This window comes from Haplochromis burtoni, unplaced genomic scaffold (assembly GCF_018398535.1).
Source record: "Haplochromis burtoni strain Fernald_Lab_line unplaced genomic scaffold, NCSU_Asbu1 Contig_8, whole genome shotgun sequence".
NCBI lineage: Eukaryota > Metazoa > Chordata > Actinopteri > Cichliformes > Cichlidae > Haplochromis > Haplochromis burtoni.
The window spans coordinates 2,087,955-2,108,698 of NW_024582369.1; the positions used below are offsets into that span (position 1 = coordinate 2,087,955).

Genomic DNA, 20,744 nt, shown 5'->3' on the forward strand with positions numbered 1-20,744 from the left:
CCACCGCACCCGGCGAGAAGCAGCTACGTTCACAGGAAGTTTTACTTTCATTCATGTGAGCTCATCAGGTTAGTGGCCATCATCAGCCAAGATGAAATGCTGTAAAAGTAAAAAACCTAATCATTTCAAAATGAGGAAGTCAGCACAGTAATAACAGGTTGTTGTTTTTTGTTGGGTTTTTTTTTGACCAAGCAAAAACATGACAGCCTTTTTAATAAGCCGAAGGACTGCGTATGTGTACGTGTGTGTTTGTATATTATTGTTTTGTGTGTACACTGTCAGAAATACAATAAAAATGTTGAAGATTTTTACTCAGTGTTTACAATTTTCGCAAGTATCTGATTGGATTGATGACAGCCTGTCATATTTTCATGCCATGACATGGGATGGGACCAGTCCTTATTTTAGGATAATTGGAGTAAATAAGAAAGATTGTTTCAACTTGCTGAAAGTTTTGACTTCACAAAATCATGTTTTTAGCACATCAGTATCAATGTGAGCACATTCAAAGATGCACACATTTAGTTGTGCACCAGTAATCAGCTTCCTGTAGTGAATTTTATTAGAATTATGTAGAATGTTTTTACAGTGTACATCATTATAAAATCCACTACAGTTCAGGGATGAACGGTGCACAACTGTGATAAGCAAGTTGTGAGAAACCTCGTGGTTCAACCAAATTTCAAGTGTATGTTGTGACAATATGAAGAAGAGCAAAGCTTTAATTTCAGAAGTGGGATTCGAACCCACACCTCCAGAGGAGACTGCGACCTTAGACCGCTCGGCCATCCTGACGTACTGCATGTTACTTTCGTGGAGGTTACAACTTTAGATACTTGGGAAGACACAAACGTTATACTCCACATAACGCATATAGCAGCTGTTCAGCCATGGAAACACATACTCGTGGCGCCCACTTTCTGTGCTGACTTTGAAGTCAGCTGTGCAGTTAGTGAGTCAGGGGAGTGTTTGTGACTTTTACGCACAAGCGCACCTCAGCACTCAGACACCCCACTCTGTAACTTTGTGTGGTGTACAACTGAATTTCAGACAGCTCTTTAATACCACATAGTGATTGACAAGTGTTTGTAAAGGGAGAGGTCAAGGTTTGCTGCTTGATTTTATACACCTCTCACTGAAAACACAATTATAGCACAGTTTTGGTGTCCCAGAGAAGACGCTCGAATGTTTCACATTTCACACAGATTTAAGAGCATCTTAGTCCGACAAATATGACAATAACGACGGCCGCTTGCATGTTCTGCAAAAAAATGTGCTTTGTCGTGTATCTGACGGACAAACACCAAACCAGTTCCACATCACTGAAGTTGCACCATTTTTACAAACCAATTCTGGTTCATCTGTTTCACTCAACAATCGGCCATGTGCGTATGAAAACAAAGGCACTGCGCATGCGCGTTTTACTCATATTCTATCGCGATATTTCATTTTCCTATCGTTGCCTAACATTATACCGGTATTACCGTGAACGGTATAATATGGCCCAGCCCTAATTGTTTCCATGCATGCAGTTTGCTGTGTAAAGAGTGCTCTGGGTGCTGAAAAGCACTATATAAATTACAGTCCATTTACCAAGGACTAGCACAGACAGAACACTGCAGAAAAACTCAGCATTGGGTTCACTGGTGACTAACTTAGTAGTGTGACACTGGCCTGTTGAAGGGTGTACCCAGCCTCGCAGATGTGTGGGATAGGCTCCCATGAATTGGATAAGCGTGTCAGCATGAGAGGGATGGGCAAGAATAAAGAATTAAAGTAAATGAAATTAAATTTATATAGCGCCAAATCCTTTGGCGCTATATAAATTACATATTGTATTGTAAGGTAGTACACTCATTTGTCGAAACTTTAAACTTATGTGCCAGCCTTTAAAATGACTGTATATCAGTAACAACACATGAAAAAACAGTTTTCATCACCTGACAAAGACAGCTTCACATTTGGCATAATGCTAAGAAGCTTTTTCCAGCATGTTAGCATGAAGCTGAGAGCTGAGACTGAGTGATGCGACAGTTTGACAGGATGCAGGGTAGGTAGGTGTTGATGGTTGAATATGGGGGTGGAAGACAGGAGGTAGTGTTGGGAGGTATGTGACTTTGTGATGTGAACATGATGTGTTTGTAAAGCGACATGAAAAAAGGTATGAAAGCAAATATAGTTTGTAAATATTTATGCAGCTCTCTTCTTCTAACTAACAATAAAAGACCTTTCCTTTAAAAGCTCTGTGGAGATCAATCACAACACTGTCTCAAAGATCCTTTGAAAGCAGATGAATATGTTTTTTCAGCTTTATATTCTTCTTCAAAAAAATCCAGTGATCTCTCGCCCTCAAAGAGTGATTTCTGAATAAATGAGTAAAGATGCATGATGTATGCAAATGCTGCTAGACTGGAGACTAAAGGTCACAAGAAGGTTTGATTAGTATGGAGGAAAAAAAAAGATATGAAATTAAATGCTATGGCCTTCACAGCCATTCAGAGGATTCCTCTGCTAATTGGAGTTTAAAAATAGAGGGCATTATGGCCATCATGTCATGATAGCATCCCTACCACCTGAAACAGATTACATTTCTTTTAAAAATATAGAGCCTCAGAAATTACATGTTTTTTTGACTCTGTAATTATTTTTCTTAGCAGCTAATAGCAGGGTTGCAGTCTATCCCAACTGGCACTGAGACGTACCCCGAATAGGTACAATTACAGATTATAAGTGATTAGTGTGATTAGACTTCAACATATGTGCCTATGAGTGCCTATGATTGAACTTGCAACTCTACCATCTGGATGGATGGATGGATGGATGGATGGATGGATGGATGGATGGATGGATGGATGGATGGATAGATAGATAGATAGATAGATAGATAGATAGATAGATAGATAGATAGATAGATAGATAGATAGATAGATAGATAGATAGATAGATAGATAGATAGATAGATAGATAGATAGATAGATAGATAGATAGATAGATACAAACAACTTGCATGGGTGAGTGAATAATTTTGACAGTAAAGTGTAGTTGCCATCATACTCACCTTCTGTAACAGGTGTAACACCCTCCAAAGTAACATACTGCAATGCATTATTGTACTAAATAAATTTATTACATTACACTTACAACTGTGTCATGACAGTCCTATAATAATACAATACAATGATTGGCAGCAATGGGAAAGAAAATCTCTCTTTTAAGAGGAAAGTGTATGGTAATGTGAAAAATTATAGGCCTAAGTTTCCAAACAAAAGCTTGGTTTTGGCTATGAAACGTTAATGTGTAGCTTGTATTTTTGATTTTTGAGTGACCAATGAAATCTGACTTTATAACGTCATAAGTGGGCAATCACACCTGAAGAATGAAGACTGTGAAGTTTTTATAACATGAAAAATAAATCATCGTTCTTTGTGGAGTTCATTCCAGAAATAAACTGCTGGTTCATGCTACACTGATGTAAGTGAATAAAATGCTGCGGTTGAATGGGCTGACATTTTCTTCAGAAAAATACAGCATGACATGATCTTCATTAGCAACAGGAAGGCTTTTAGTATCAGATCAATGCTGGACTTGCCTTCCATTTAAAAAGCTTTATATCTAACCGCATAAAAATCACAGAACAGTGGATAGATGGATTGTTATTAAGTGCTGCCAGTAGTGTCCATTTCCTTTGATTTCTTTCTAATGTGACTGTCATGAAAATCTCATGAGAGGCTTTGAGTGCCCACATCAGTCCATCAGTATCAATCATTTTGCATCACTCGCTACAGGCTTATTTATTTAGTGATCTCGGGCAGCTTAATAATAAGGGATTTAATTTGTTCCATTCATCATGTCTCATGTAAAAAATATTACCAAAAAGCTCCATAGAAGAGGTGGGTCAGTCTAACAGACAGTTGCCCTCTTTGATCATAACAGCGTCAGGTTTCAGCTTTTCAAGGGGGTCGCGCAGAGCAACTGGATAAGCCACTGTGCGGTGATGCAGTTTGTTTTTCCAACATGTCTAGGAGCTGGGAAGACCTTTGACCTTCAGCCATCTGCAGTGAGTTCTTCTGTTCTTCTCTATTGTCTTTCTGAATTATTTACAAGACGACACTGACGCGTCAGCAGATTCATCAAGCGCACCATTGGCTGTGTCTCATTGTTTAGCCTGAGGAAAGACTTACTCGACCCCAAACGCCTCACTCTCTGTTAACCTAGGTCTCTTAATTTGATATAGCACAGACAAATGACACATAATGCACTAAATATTGCTGAGCTAGATCCAATCAAAAAACAACTTTGAATTTCAGTATTTAAAAAAAGTAAATAAAGAGCTTCTTTTGTTGCTAAATACAAAGACGTAGATGGTATCTTGCATATGATGTCAAGCTAAAATAAAAGCCAGTCATTCATGCCCCGTCCTCTTGACCTTCCCTTCACATCACAGAAAAAGCATTTCAGACATAGTGTGCATTTCATGCATTGGTGCACCAGCTCAAAGTGGGGTTATATGTGTCCTGATGTACACATCTGTGTGAGTGTGTGTCTTGCACAGTGAGAAAAGACATGGCTGACAAAATGTGCATTAGCTGGAAAATTGAGTCCCTTGTACTTTGCAAGTGCTGGTACAGTCACCTCAACATTTTCATGCCTTATTACAGAAAACCTGCTCAGAGCACCGAGCGCAGAAACACATGGCTGACATTTTCTTTGATGTAAACCGACAAAGAATAAACAACGAATGGCCCGAATCTCCTTATAAGAGAGCGAGGCATCAAAACCATCATAGCCAACCATGCATTACAGAGCATCACAAGTGATATATACAACCCTGAAATTAGACACCGTTTCTAAAGGTTACCTGCTGAAATCTCGAAAAGGTTAAACAAACAGCACAAAGTAAAAATTCGATGAAAAGAGACACTTTCCATACTGATAAAAATACCATTCGTGACTATTCAAAAGTGCCGTCTACCACAGTCGAATTTGATTCCTGGTAACTGCTGTCACATTTAATATCAGACGTCTGAGACGGGTCTCGCTCTCGTGGCATTTGAAAGTTAAACGTTTCTTTTACAGCTGATTTGAAATTAAAGTGTTGGGATTAAAGCAGAAACGAGCTATGTCCAGTAAGTGGTGTGACTTTCAGAAACAGTTTAAACAGTTTGAAATTACTAGAAGGTTTCATTAAGGAAGCAGCAGAATTTAGAATTATTTCTAATGCAGGATTTTCAGGTGACGCAGGAGGTTTTACTCTCGGTGAGATGTGCTAGCACAAAGCACGCACTCTGTTCAGTGTTTCAGTCTGGTTTAATAATGAAGCAAAACAACAAACATATAGTAATCCCCATAGCCATGTTGTGTTCCTTAATTCCTAGAAATTGGCTCTTTTTTGTTGTTTTTTTTTTTTTTTATCTCAGATGTTCTGTTTTTAGCATTTCTTTCTCAGATTTGATGACACCTGCTGATTGAATAAATACTTGTTTTCTCAACACTTAATGTTCCTGTGTCCACATACCCTCTGGCTACCTGCAGCATGGGAACACTCAGAGACTGAACAAGACATAGGCACCAATACACTTACGAAAAGAAAAAAAAGCCCACGCTGTTTCTTCTGCAGGTAAGTGACAACCTGCTGTTTACACAGCTTTTACACAACAGCGTTTACACAACCTGGATCACAGGGAAACATATTGATTTTAATAAATGTAAAAATTACCTAAGTACTCACACTCCTAACAATTTTGACAGAAATGGCTGAGCCGATGAGTCACAATTATTTAGTGACTTTGTGTTTTTTCTAAAATGATGAACTAAAATGAGCTGCATGAACATTTCTGAGGCCACTGCTGCTAACACTAAAGTGAATCAAACTCCCTGCAGAAGCACACTGTATTTGACAGCCTATTTCACCGTGTGTGGCTGCTTTTGAGCAGAATGAAGTGCTGAATTAATGTTTTATGAGCGTGTCTTCGTGACCCTCCTCTCCCCCTGCCTGTAATGTAAAAGGGGATGCAGCTTCCCATACATTATCTATACAGAGTCTTCAGTTGTGGTCTCCTGCTTCTCCTGATTGTTGAAAGAAAACAAGGCTGCCGCCATCATGAAAACACTCATGAGCAGGTGTAAAATAGGAGGTCAGTTTTTTCCTCTTATTTATGATGTTTGTGTTGTCAGTTTTATATGAGAAGACTAAATATATAAAACTTTTACTACTGCTAAAACATTAATAATATTATTTTTGTTTTTTTACTTTAAGCACATAAGTACATGCAATATTAATTAAATGACTCACATCCCAGCCATTGCCGACTTTTTTGTCACAATGAAAGAACCAAGCTCAGTTTTTTATTTTTACTGCCATCACTACTTAGAAATGGCTGTCTGTTAGCATGGTTATGTTTTTTATATATCAGTATACTGATCAGGTACCCTATGACACATCACCCTATGACCCTGATGGGTCATAGGGTACCAGGAGTACAGTGGCTACATTGGTAGTCCTGAAGTAAGCTTACATAAGCCCTGATGAAGGCCATCAGAGTTGGCCTTCCTGAGGTGGAATTTCATGGAACACTCATGGGGTGGAATTCTGGTAGTTCTTATGACATCACTGCTATTGCACAGTTACAGTGCAGGTTTAAATGTTACAACTGAAACATATTTTTGACTCCAGCAACAAGCAGATACACACACAGCTGAACTAGGACAGTTTCATAGAGCAGTTTCTTTGAAAAAAAGGTGAGTTTTGGGGGAACTGCTTTATAAGTGAAACTTACTTTTGACGCTGTAACTTTGATAGCTGATGGTAGATATTTACAGTGAGATTTTTGAGCATGCCCAACAGTACAGATGGGAAATGTACTGCTTAACTTGAATAACTTATGTCTTTGTGGGATCTTTAAAGCTCAGATGACGGAACAAGGAGATGGGGCCCATGCTCAGCCTAATGAGGGTAAGAACTTGATCTGTTATTGTACAAAAGAAACATAATGCAGTGTTGAAGTTTCTTTTGATTAGCTGTGACTTTGCTAACTGAACTTTCATGTAGAGCAACCACTCTTGGCTGAAGATGGTAACTGGGGAGATATGGACAACTTCTTTGAAAATGGTGTGGAATATGTTATAATGTTTGCACCACGTATCTTTGAAGTTGCGAGACTTTGGGAGCCAGAGCAGCTTAACAACAACAATGGTGATCACATCAATCAGAATAATTTCTTCAACATTCATTTTGAAATTGATGACAACAACTCTGATGATGGAAATGATGGCAATAATGCTGATGATGAAAATGACCACAATAACAGAGATACTGAAAATGACCACAATTATTGCAATTATAATTTTGCCGATGATGATCAAAATGCTGACAGCAGCAACGATGAAGAAGAACGCAATGAAGCTCATCAAGATGAAAATGACCTTGCTGCTGCTGAGGTTGACTATGAAGTCAACCCGGATGAAGGAGAAGCAGCGGAGGATCTGCTTCCTGGAGGATTTGGGAGACAGTTTAGAGAGGAAGACAGTGATGATGAGAAAAGTCATGCCAGCGAACAGTTCCACTGGTGGGATGAATTTGCTGACAGCGCCTCTGAAGAACAAGACTCCCTACTTGAAGGCAATAAAGAAAGCGATGAGGGTGATGAAGACGAGAGGTGAATCCAAAAGTGACATGCCAACCGTCACTCAGAGTGACTGAATGGAACCTCTTTAATAAAAATGCATCTTCTACTCAGTTGTCCTTTGATTAAATACGAGCACTGCAACACACTTGTTTTTAAAAAGATATAAAACTGCTTTTGTAAAACCAAATTACTCTTGCAGAATAGATGAAACCAAGGTATGGCAGTATTCTGATTCTGATATTTAAACACAATCAATGTGCCATCCTACCAAAACAACTTAACACATAAACTTTAAAAGTGTAACAAGATGCTGAAAAATAGTGCTAAAACATCAGTCCTCAACCACAACATTTACTGTAATCCAGATGCTGATAATTTTTTTTTAGATGTGACATTGACAGGATAGATTAGAGTGTGATGCAGAGTCCACAGACTACTAAATGTTTAACACGTACAAGGGACACCAGCAACATGACGAGATACTATGAACATCTCGGGAGCAAAAGGTAAACGGACTGGTACTTATGCAGCACTTTACTACTCTATTTGAGCACTCAAAGCCCTTTTTTTTTTTACTACATTCACACTAAAAGGGCCAACTCTGTATGTAGTAACATGCCCAAGGATACTTTGATTACAGGACTCAAGGGGTCAAACCAGCAATCTTCCAAATGGTGGATGACCTCTTCTACTTCCTGATCCACAGTAACTGGGCGGTTACTGGTTATTTTAGTGGCGGTAGAGAGGATGGCATGACATGACAAGAGGTAACAAGAGGATGGCATGACATGACAAGAGGTAACAAGGAAAGCAGAGACAGTATGGGAACTAAACACAGCTGAAAACAATCACGATAAACCGCTACCAAAACAAAACAGGAAGTTAGCCACAGCTAATCAGGAGAGCAAGAAAGAGCTTGACACAAAGGAAGACAGGTATTGGACAGAAGAACGATAGACAAGTACAGAGAGAAAACAGAAGGAACCGAAAGGGAACACAGAGGGAACTAAGTAAATAGAACAAATAGAAACAATAATGGAACGAAATTACTATAAGAAATAAGGGGCTCACAACAACTTGGGAAAGAAATCAAAACAGGAATAATAGTAATAACAAAACTGTGAGGGACTAAGCAGCCAAGGCATAGAGGACACAGGCAAAAAAAAGATATCTTCAAAAAGGGTTTATTTCAACCCTCAAAAAGTTCAAAAAATGACAAAGTTTTATTAGTTTTAATATTTTAACTAGTTTTAATCTTAAAAATAAACACACTGGTTGGTCTAAACAGTGTAAGAATGTTGAATGTTCACAGTTTTGCTTCATCATTTTAGGATCTGGATAATTTCATTATAAAGTTGTTAAACTTATTGCATAATTTCTCTTCTGGAGGAAGAAGAAATATATGCAGAACTAGCTGTTGACTGATTTTCATGATGAGGGTGTGCAGGAGGTGCTATGATGAGGCAACATAATGACATTGGATGAGCCCATTAGAAACATGGGTTTTGCAAGTGATTATATTTTCAGATCAGCATTGCGTGAGGCGCATGTGGTTGTTATTCAAGGCCATGAAAAATTTGTAATTAAGATGTATTTGGTACAATTTAATAATCTAACTGTAAAACGTGTGTCTGTATGACTGTCCTCTGTTTTTCTTAGTGCCTCATCATCCAATCTACTTTACTGTAGGAGGCCAAGAAAGTACAGTGTTAAGAACAAAGTCATTTGGCTGAGTAGGTGGCTTACTTTCAATGATGACATCATGATCCTTCACCATTAGGACCCACTGACAGAGCATTCACAAGAGCTGACTTACTGCAGCTTATTCTGTACTCAAACTGTAACTAAATGTATTATTACCCTCCACCTTCTTTTCCCTCAATGTCAAGTTGTTTTGGATGCTATCTCGGGAATTGGTTCTGCCACTACTTCTTTTAAAAGCACAGTGGTAAATGGAAGCGTGATGAAGGTAGGGGCCTGATTTCAGTGCACAGTTACACAGTGCTTTACAGTTTGAATAAAACCACACATTAAAGATAAATAAACATGTTCCAGCATAGAGACAAAGTCAAATGGGTGAAAGACTGAGAAAAATGGACCTATAAAAACGAGTTTTTAGTAGTCTTTGAAAAACACCACAGATTTAGATGGCTTGATAGGCAGAGACAAGTTGTTACAAAGTTTAGGCACTTCATCCTCAAAAGCTTGATTGCCTCTGGATTTAATACTAAAGAGGGAAACAGTTAAGAGTTAAGAGAGGCTAACTGCTGGAATAAGGTCTCTGCTATATATGCAGGAGCCTGACCATCGAGCTTTTTATGTTTTTATTAAAATTTTTAAATGGATAAAGAATTTATTTGGGCAGTGAAGAGAAGAACGAAGAGGAGTGATGTATGAGTGTCAGCTAGTTTTTTGATGGGCCATCTCTTCGAGATGGAAGAAAGTTAAAGCGTATATACTCAAGATTCAAATTAGAGGTTGGATTTTTGCAGTGTTTCTTAGACGAAAGAAACAAGATTGGATGAACTTTGAGATGTGAAATGTGCATTTCAAATGCTGGTCAAAAAATATACCAACGTTCTTGGCAGATTTGATATTAATGGTGGATGAGCCGATGTAATGACCCCCCCCCACCCCCCACCCCAAAGAAGCTGTCGGGGTGAAAAAGAAGAAGCTTAGTTTTGCCAGGATTGATTCTGTATTCAGCTGTTGTATTATAGTTAATTCCTCTTATTATACTTAATTATACTCTGTTATTCTGGCAGCTTTTTTTCTGCATTGCTGATAAAAACAAGAGTGTGGATGCTGATTTAGTAATTGGCAAAAATGAATAAAATAACATGGAGATCATTTATCCGAATTTCAGGAGCAGGCTCACACTTCATGCATCCCCTTTCCATTCTCTGTTGATATATGACCCCCCTGCACTTTAAGCAGTTTGTTCTCATTTTCATGCCCCAACCTCCCTTGGGCAAACATGGGGATCTGCCCTGTCCGGAAGCCATCTCCAGTCCACTTAGAGACCTTTTCTAAATCGTAGACTCAACTCATTTTCATGCCATTATCTACTAGAAATGCTGTGAGAAATAAATGAGGATGTGGTCTCAGCCAGTGAAGCATCTTACTAAGAAAATGTGAGATAATTGCTGTTAGATCCTCCTTCTTCTTTCAGCAGTTCTTAGAGCTCACCACAGCAGATAATATGCCTTCATCTCACCCTGTAACTAGTATTCTCCTCTGTCACACCAACCCTCTGCATGACCCCTTTCATTCATTCATTCATTTCTTTAAGTAGTCTTTAGGAATAGTTCTAGGACGTTTAAAGCTGTTGTTGAATGTGGGCTGACTTTTGTTTTGTTAGTCTGCCTGCCTTTTGATGCCGCTTATTGGTTCTTGCAATTGGGCTACCAGCTGATAGTGACACAGTGTAGAGTGAGGATATGGATATTTATTTTTATTGTACAGAAGGGTGACATAAATGGTAAAGGGGAAAACTGCTTCCAGGACAGAAACAACCACATTATTCTGCTAACACAACTTCAGTTCTTTGCAAGCATTTGTGCAGACAGCATGCTAACGCTAAGCTAGCCAAGATCCCCAAGTGCTCAGCGAATGCCGACCCCAGCAGCCAGACCCTTAATATCAGGTAACAAACAGATGAACAGTCAGGCTGTAGCCTCTCTTTAACATGCTGCATTCCTTTTAAGAAAAGTTTTCGGTGTAATGTCTGTGAAGGTTCTCAGTCATCCAGGTCATCATAGTGTAAGGAGCTTGGAAACAAAAGCGTCCGGACTTCTTTAAGTTTCCTTGAAGATGTTTCACATCTCATTTGAGAAGCTTCTTCAGTTCTAAGAGCAATTGGTGCAGAGTCCCAGATTTTAAGCCCTATGGGAGTGTCCCCAAGAGAGCCATGGACCCCTTTTGGTCCTACCTAATCACACGAGGCAAAGTGTAGAAACGGGTGTAGTCACAAGCAGCCAAGGTTTCGGGTGAACCCATTGTGAAACCTAGCCCCACCCTATCATGCAATTTACTGAGGTGAAATTGTCCATGTTCTGTTTAAAATGTGTAATAATTACTTTTTTGAGTAATGACTCCAACACTGATCTCAAAGAAGAGGGGAAATACCTCAACAAACATGAAACATTTGACACACAGCATGCAATTAATTTGCATTAATGTAATTTCTTTATTGCTGCTTAGAGATTGTGGTGACTCTCAAAACAGAGCCAATGAGAAACCAATGACAATCCATAAGAGAATCAATAAGGAATTGAATCGATAAGTGATATCAATAATGGAGTTTTTGGAATCTCTGTCATGCTAAAAAATGAAGCTGTTGCCAGTAGGAACTTTTATAGATGGTATTGCGTGGTGGATCCAAATCTGACAGTACTTTTCTGAGTTCATAATTCCATCAATAGTGACAAGCTCTCCAACACTGCTGGCTTCCCCAAGCCATGACAGAGCCTGCACCATGTTTTGCAGAAAACTGTTATATGTCTCGCCTGACCTCCTTCAAACATGGTTTGAATTAAAAATGTGGATAAATCACTCTCTGAGGCCCGTTGCCACTCATTTTTCAAACATTAAACCAAAGAAATGAAAACAAATTATGTATTTTTGTGACAAGCTGCTGTTAACAAAGTGGCTAAAGATACAATTTAAAATTGGTTCTTTGCTAAGTTGTCTGCTTAACACTGGTTCATCCCCTGAAATAGGTAAAATGCTTGAATTATTCATAGGTCAGTGTTAACTGTCTTAGTAAGCAAAAGAAACATTTCTCTGAAAATGGTCAGGTACAAGGACTGGACCGATAATGGGTAAAAAAAAGAAGGAAAAAAAAGCAATTGGCTTTGTTTTATGATTGTTAGAGCATTGAAATGAAATCAGTTAGCGGCACTTGGTGTGTCTTGTCCACTTTTTCTTATGTTCTTGGGGCATAGCAGGACATTGTCATGACTCACATTTGGAGAGTTTTATGTAATCAAGTGTCAAATAATTATGTATTGTGAATAAAAATGCTTAATCACACATTCACAGTGTTTTTCACACTGAATTGCAGCAGCTGCATTAGCAGCAATGATTTCTCTGCAGACAAAGAAATGAATATTGTGCTAATGTCATTGTAGGTGAAAAAAACTTGTATCACTTATACTAAGGACTTGGAGACATAAAAGATATTAGACTAACCAAAGTGCATTAAGGGGTTGCTGCATGGGGGTATACGGCACAAAGTACAGGAGATATTCTGACACTTTTGTAAATACAGAAAACAAAATATTGTAGTTAAAAGGGAATAAATAAGTTTGGGGTCAAAATACACTTCATCCCACACTACACACACATTGAATACACATGAGTTCACGCTATCCAGCCCTCTTCACTCAGGTGCTCTGATAGTAAACAAGGTCATGGTCTGTCATGCATGTGCGTCCTACACGTGAGCACAGCTTTTGCGGCCAACGTAAAATCAATAAAACGCTGAATCAGATTTTATTGTTCTCCAGAACATCCAGTCAACCCCACCTAAAAACAGAAATAAAACATAATCAAATTGGAGGTATGATGTTTTCACATCATTTAATAATAACAGCTTCACTTACTGATGCTCTACAGTAAATCTGCACCCGATATCGGTTTCCTCATTGCATAGTAACATGTGTTTGTCATGATATTTGTTGTTTGGGGATCCATTACTATTACTGTGATTTCATTATACAATATATTATATTACACAGAATTGTGTTTCTTGCTGACAGGCATGGGTAAAACGATAACAGAGACAATATCATTTCACAATATCACCAATTTATTACCCATTACCTTCGTGTCGCTCCAAGAGTGGCTCTACAGTGTCTACGCAATACAGTGACAACATTTGTTTATGGGTGGCTGTAGCTCAGGTGGCAGAGCAGGTCAGCCACTAATCAGAAGGTTGGTGGTTCGATCCCAGGCTGCATCCTGGCTGCATGTCAAATATCCTTGGGCAAGATACTAACCCCATGTTTGCCTACTGGTGGTGGTCAGAGGGCCTGGTGGCGCCTGTGTCCGGCAGCCTCGCCTCTGTCAGTGCGCCCCAGGGCAGCTGTGGCTACAATGTAGCTTGCCATTGCCAGTGTGTGTGAATGACTGAATGTAGTGTAAAGCGCTTTGGGGTCCTATGGACTAAAAAAGCGCTATACAAATGCAGGCCATTTACCATTTCTTTTGTTTTTACAAATCGCCTGGCTCTTTGGATATAGATGTGCATAGATACAAGTTTGACTAGATATGCCACTATTTTTGGACAGGTAGTTGTTGGAAGAAGTGTAGTAAAAGATCAGAAATGTCCTTGAACATTTTTGTGGCTACATAAACAGGATTTTGTCCAGTAGTTGAAGGTGAAAAGCTGGTTGAGTTTGGTTGTGGATGAAACAAATGTAGTTAAGTTGTGTAATACAAAACTGTCAGGACCTGATATGTGTATGCTGCTAATAACAAACAACAGATACATGTATCTGGCTCATTGTTTATTCATTATTGTTCCAAGGAAAAGAAAAAGAAAAGGATCTAATCAAAACACTGCAACACAATAGTTCATGGAGAAAGGAGGTCTGCCGCTCTGGATTTTATTCATGAGGCACGCTGGAACCTGTGTGTGTCTGATGCTGCAGATTACCCTCTGACAGGTCTGCAGCCCTGGGAACAGAACAACAACAGGGACTGCACGATATCAAGAAAACATGCTTCCAACAAACTGTTACCTACTTACACGGCAATGTCCCGATAGAAGGAAAACTATTACATATCTGATATTTTACATTCTAATATATCGTTTAAAAACAGTGTTTCAGAAGCCTCTTTTTATTTGTTGCCTGCTAATGACAATACTCTGCGGAAATTTTTAAGAAGTGGTTGTCTCCCAAATGTCATTATTCTAAAAAAATCATTTATCCGCCTGCATTATCTTCTTTGCTTTTGTTTATTCCCCTTATGTCTTTACAAAAACCGAATAATTTCTGCAACAAGGAGGTGCAGTGTCGTGTTTTAAGTTGTTTCTCATATTTTCAGTTGTTACATTTTTACAACAGTCATTTGCTAAGTCACTCCACCGGCTAATAACCTACAATAATTACTTGAAGTGCCAATAAAGCCAAGGGAGCATCCAACTGGTAGAACTTCAGTATTCAGTTGTGACCTGCTTGTAAACAAGCCCCTGAAGAAGCCCACCTCACCCCACCCCGTTAGAGTGAATGAGCTGGAGTATGGACGGGTGTTCCCCATAATGCTCATGTGCCACCATAACAGCCTTTCCCATACAGTGCAGCAAATGTTGGCATGACAGAGTTGCAAATAATGCAGACCTACAGTACAGTTCTTGGTAATATTTGGTATGACCACATTTATTTTTCAACACAGTTTGAGCTCTCTCATGCAAGCTTTCTTGTCATTTCTTGGAGTAAAAGAGTCTCTAGGCTTCTTGAAGTACATTCAAAGCTCTTCTTTGGATGTTGGCTGCCTTTTGATTTGAATTGAATTGATATACCTTTATTAGTCCCACAAGGGGAAATTTCATAAGGCTGCCGACCTATTGCACGCAATGGCGGCGCCATCTTACCCTCCGACCATACATACATTGCACAAAACATCACATGGGGAAGACAGGTCAGAGAGGTATAACAATGGAAAATGCACCACATGAGGAAAGATAAGGAGAAAAAAATAACTCCCCCCAGACTGAGCTCCAACAGGGAGATCAGTTTGAGAACAGAAAAAAACACCTTTGCACATAGCACATGAAAAAACTCTGAATACACCAAAGAAACACATGACAAGCAACAGGGGTGGGTAAAGGGTGAGAGACAGTTGAATTAGACAGTACATCCGGGCCTGCGTGCGCTGGTCTCCTTGATCCACCGTCAGCATCGGAAGGGAATAAGCGTCGAAGGCGTTTGGAAAGGGAGGGGGGATGATTGTGTGCATATCAGTGTATATGTATGTGTGTGCGTGTCCAGAGTTCAGCTGAGACAGTGTCCTTCGCCCTGCTAGGCTAAGTAAACAGTCTTCCAGCCAACCCAGGTGGCCTTGCATGGAATGGGAAGGAACAGACTAAACACAGTCGTTACCAGGGTGTTGTTGTTCAGCTCCGGCCTTGAGACCGGGGTATCCGCATGAAGTGATGGTGGTTTTTACTTTAGTGCGAACAGCTATGAATTTCAAAGCAGTTCTACAGTCCAACACTGGTCTCTCAATCTCCCGTTGGAGAGCCACGAGCTTCGCCATACTTGCATTCTGTGATGCTGTCATTTCTTGTGCTCAAGGAGCCAATTCTGAGAACTCACGGCAGTGTGTCTCCCCGAGATGTCATCCAATTTGCGCCCAGAGATGTTATTCCGAGCTAGCCCTTCCGAGATGTATCCAGTCTGCAGTCAGAGATCTTATTCTGAGTATTCACAGCAGCCGTAGCCTCTCCAAGATCTTATTCATGCTGCACTCAATGAGCCCATTTTGAGAAACTCACGCCTCTCCCATCGTTCCAATCCCAGCAGGCAGCCTTGTGGGGGTTTGAACAGCCGGTTCCGCTTTCTTAATTCTTCAATAAGTCAGGGCCAAGCCAGCTCCGATCCGCCAGAACCCTGTTACCATGTTTCCGAATAGGTAGATATCTTCAGCACTCAGGCTCACCCAAGCCCAAACTTCTTGTTGAGAAAGGGGTGTCAATTGCATTTAGGGACCAGTTGATCCAATCCATAATTCCTCTTTTAGGTTTTAGAGAACAGACTGTGAGAGAATGTTCCAGGGAAAAGTAACACAAAAAACACGAGACTAGACAAGGATATAAGAGGCTAAGCAGGGAAGCTAAGGGAGAGGAGGAGGAGGAGAGGAGAAAAGTGCGACCGCCTTCGTCTAGCTCTCTGTTAAGATGATCCCACACTGCTTCAATAATGTTGAGTTCCAGGCTCTGGGGAGGCCAATTCCCAATAACTGATAATCATCTGTTGAGTTTTTTCTATCCAGGTATGCCTTTGCTGTATTGCCAATGTGTTTGGGATCATTGTAATGCTAAATAATGAAGCCATTGCCAATGTCCAGATGGCATTGCATGGTGGATCAATATCTGACGGCGCTTTCCCTTTCTGTGCTTTGAAAGATCCCCAACACTACTGTCTGAAATCCAGTCCCAAACCATTAGAAGTGATGGATCAAAAATATTTTTTCATGTCTGTCAAACTGTTTTATGTTTGGCATTTTTCACACATTCACATTCAGCCAAAGAAATGGGAACGTGCCTATATATACAATTGCCGATTTATTTATTTTTTTGCTAAATTGACGTTATGTGTAGATATATCACTTTATTCTTGAATGATTCATAGGTCAGAGTTAAGTGGTTCATCAAGTTAACAAAAATAAATTTATAAAATTCCTCTAAAAACAAGCAGATTCAAGACTCATGCTTTGCATCCCCCCCACACACACACACACACACAAATCTCAAACTTTAGCTCCACAACTAAGTAGAAAATATGTGAAAGGCATAGTGAGACACAAACATAAGCAATATTGCGCAGCTACCTTGTATTCAATGCACCATTTTGAGAAGTCTGCCACTCAAACGAGAAATTCTGAACTTAAAGAGCTGCACGTCCTGCACCCTGTAATTTCAAAGTCTCCAAAGGCAACATGACAGGCCACTCATTCACACTGGTTCTGTTCGGTCTTTCGAATTTTTAATCTAACATGAGGAAATTGATTTGCTATGAATAAGGAGCCAACAACAGCAAACAGCTAAGTAAATACACGCCAGGCAAACCTGATCAAGTCAGAGGCTGCCAATCATTACACCGAAGAACATGTGCCATGTGTTCATGAATGCAGCATGCAGCCACAGATTACATTTTGCCCTCTGCGACCTGGTAACCATGGCAACAACACATGCATGGTCATCGTAGCAGAGTAAAAGTCACCCTCCTGACTCCTCCTGGATGAAATACAGTGAGGGGCCAATAATGGATGCGTGCAACAAACTACAGATGCATAAAAACAAGGTTCTGCTGCTGCTGTGCTCTGCTCTTGTGACTGACAGTGTGTAATGAATTGCCATAATCCCTCAGACTGCATGTCACTACATAACTCTATCCTCCCACTCTGGGTTTTTAACTTATAGCTCACTCAGCCTACTTTGTGTGCTAATCGCACTGCCATGCTTTCTTTCACATTTTCATTTGCATAATGACAATGACAGGAGGAATGTGTGCTTGTGTGTGCGAATGTGTTTGGGTAATCTAAAGTGTCCCTCTGCTGCATCTGTTAGGACTGTTATACAGTTTTTCTTGGGTATTCTCATTCAGCGTCATGAGACTAATTCTGCCATTAAGCTGGAGATCCTACAAATGACTCGCTATTTATTACCGCATCATCTACTAATTTAAAAGGCAATATTTAATAGTCATACACCAAAAACAATGAGATCATCCAGGCACTCAACTACAGGAGCCCTGTGCTCACATTAAAGTGATAAGATCCATCTGCCAGACAATATATCAGAACAAGATTTAAATTAAATGACCAAAAAGGTGTCATGGTCCTGGCAAGCCCCACTCTTCTTTCTCTTTCACTCTTCCTCTAGATTCGCCTTTTCTCTCATTTAGTGTTCGGAGCAGGTTTTCTGGTTCTCAGCTCCATCTCTGGGCAGGGCGGTGCCGGCCCCTCTGACCCAGCTGGCACACAAATCCTTACTCTTCTCATTACTCCTTAGTTCAATGGATTTAAGGCCATGCTAATTTATCATCTTTTGCCAGATTATTGTTGCCTCTATGGTGGTAAATTGGCCTCACAAGGTGTATGCCTGTTTCTGAAATCTTACCTGTTCCTGACAAAACTCTCTTGGGCCTCTCTTAGTTTATGTCCCTGCTTGTGCTTAGATGGATCCCTCAGAGGAATCGATTTACTTTCAGCTAAATCGCCTGTGATCTTCTCAAGCTGGTCTCAGTAAGCCATTCATCATTTTTACCTGTAGTTACCTGCCTACCCACTTCCCACCTTTTCGTCCTCTGAATTTATCCTGGCAGTTCTCCTCCACCTTCAGCCTAAGGAAAAGATTTAAGCGGCCTCCCTGGAGAATAGCTGCCCAGTGCCAGAAAAAGCCTTGCCTGACTTCAATCTGTCAGCCTCTGAGTCCAGATTCCTGAGGTCCTTTCAAATGAAGTCTTTTTAAACTAGTCACTGGTCTCTTGGGTCGTGCTTTAGAGTCCTTCTGTTTTGATATTAGACAAACGGGTAAAAAGAAAGACGTTTCCACCTGTTCAGTGTCTTCTTTTAAACCATCTATTTTTTATAGCTATAGACTTTACCTGATCTCACACAATCTGCTGACTGCTAGTACTTTAATGAAAACAATGACTTGCTTTACTGAAATACTTGAAGAAGCTATTAGAAATACAGAAAAAAACATTGGTTAAAGCAATGTAAAAAGGGCTTATTAAAAATGTATGCAGTTTGATTCAGATCCACTTTCATAAAGTCATTAGATAAAGTCAGTACAAAGTTATTAGTATAGTTGTTTTCAAAATGGACATGATTTGTTATTTCCACATTTTCCCCATTTAAAAGCAGCCCTTCAAAAAATACTAGTAGCATCACTTTGTGTTTTAAAAGTTTCTGATGAAACTAAGGTGTCTTCTAGTTTACTCTTTCACACATGGGCAAACACACACAATGCTGCCAGCTTGGGCATTTCAGCAGGGAAGTGCACAATATAGAATAAAAAGTGTATTGGCTCTTGTCTTCAAAGATGGAAACTGTCAATCACTGATCATGACACCATATATAGTGGCATGTGCATTAAGCATCAAACACGAGGAAGCTGTCAAGGTTTAACTGTGTGGGAGGCAGGCCAAATTACAGGACTTAGAGACAAGGGATTGCCTAAAACAGGCAGTTTTATTGTTGTTACTACTCAATTTTACACAAATTCAGACAAAGAAGGAAACTAGGTGCAAAGAACAAAGGAACAAATAACTAGGAAGAAACTAGGAGGAACTAGGAGATGAGGAGATTGGAGACATCTGGTGAACACAGCTGAACAGAATCTAACTAATGAGACAGGGGAAACCAAAAAAAAGGACAAGAGGCTATCATAATAATGAGGAAATCACTAACAGTGAAACCAGGACTAAAATATACAAACTTGAGACAAACACAGAAGATAAGAAATAAAGAGAAAAGAGTGGAAAGACAGACTAGGAAGACCAAAAGGGGAATAATCAGCACCTATCAAGTAACAAACAGCACAGAAAACAGAATCATCATAAGCCCAGGAATGTAAATATAACCTTATGACCAGATGACTAAATAATACAGAATATAGGATCCAAAAAATACAAAACCAGAAAACCCAAATTTCCCAGGAATTCAAAACCCTCATCTAAAACCACGACAGAAGCAGTGCATTCCCGTCTTTCCAAAAACATGGACACGGACAGATATACCTCATTGTTATTACAAAGACATCAGGGCAAAGTGTCCTGAAGAATTAGCTGACTCAAGAGCCTGGTGAGATATTTGTAAAGCAGGCTTCATTCATTCATCCAACAATGTCACTTATCCAATTCAGGATATCTGGAGCCTATCAGAGCTGTGGACAAATTGCTAGTCTATCACAAAGCAAACACGGAGAGCTAAACAACCAATCACGCTCACATTCACACACATGCAAAATATAGTTTCACAAAACTGACCAAACTGTGAGAGGAAGCCAGAGTACCTGGAGAAAACCTCCACAGGAACATGCAAACTCCTTGCCCTGTGTGGAAGCATCTGCATTCACTGTGTTTCTCCACTTATTCTGCATTCTTCTTATTTGTAAGTACAGCAGATCAAAGGTCACAAAGAGGACAGCAGGGATTCACATAATTCTTGCTTTTAGTGAGTTAAGTTCATGCTCATTTTCCATTTTCAGAATTTTATGAGATGTCGTTTTCTGAAAGCCTCAAACCTGCACCACTGCTTACAGGCTTGAGACAGTGATAAAGAAAATTGTATTCTTGAATTAAATCAAGGATTATATTCCATCCAGACAAGACGGATAATTAAATCTCTCCAAATTCAAGGGTCATTCGTGGTAACAAAGAAAAA

The 20,744-nt window shown here is 39.7% G+C and overlaps 1 protein-coding gene across 3 annotated transcripts; it reads left to right on the forward strand.

The window, feature by feature from the left end:
* Window positions 1–6,464: 6,464 nt before the first annotated feature.
* On the forward strand, window positions 6,465–7,731 carry LOC102290044 (prostatic spermine-binding protein). Of its 3 annotated transcripts, none has more exons than XM_005914479.3 (3): window positions 6,465–6,738; window positions 6,905–6,952; window positions 7,049–7,731. In XM_005914479.3, exons 2-3 carry the CDS (start codon window positions 6,910–6,912, stop codon window positions 7,657–7,659), a joined length of 654 nt encoding a protein of 217 aa, XP_005914541.1. In that variant the 5' UTR covers window positions 6,465–6,738; window positions 6,905–6,909; the 3' UTR covers window positions 7,660–7,731. The 3 variants fall into 3 exon arrangements, with proteins under 3 accessions (XP_005914541.1, XP_014193768.1, XP_005914540.1); XM_014338282.2 differs by having other exon boundaries at window positions 6,910–6,952; XM_005914478.3 differs by having other exon boundaries at window positions 6,465–6,952.
* The last annotated feature ends 13,013 nt before the right edge of the window (window positions 7,732–20,744 follow it).

Coding starts and splice junctions, on each gene's coding strand:
- LOC102290044 (XM_005914478.3), top strand. CDS start 6,850: ATGGGAAATGTACTGCTTAACTTGAATAACTTATGTCTTTGTGGGATC. Junction 6,953..7,048: donor CCATGCTCAGCCTAATGAGG/GTAAGAACTTGA, acceptor ACTTTCATGTAG/AGCAACCACTCTTGGCTGAA.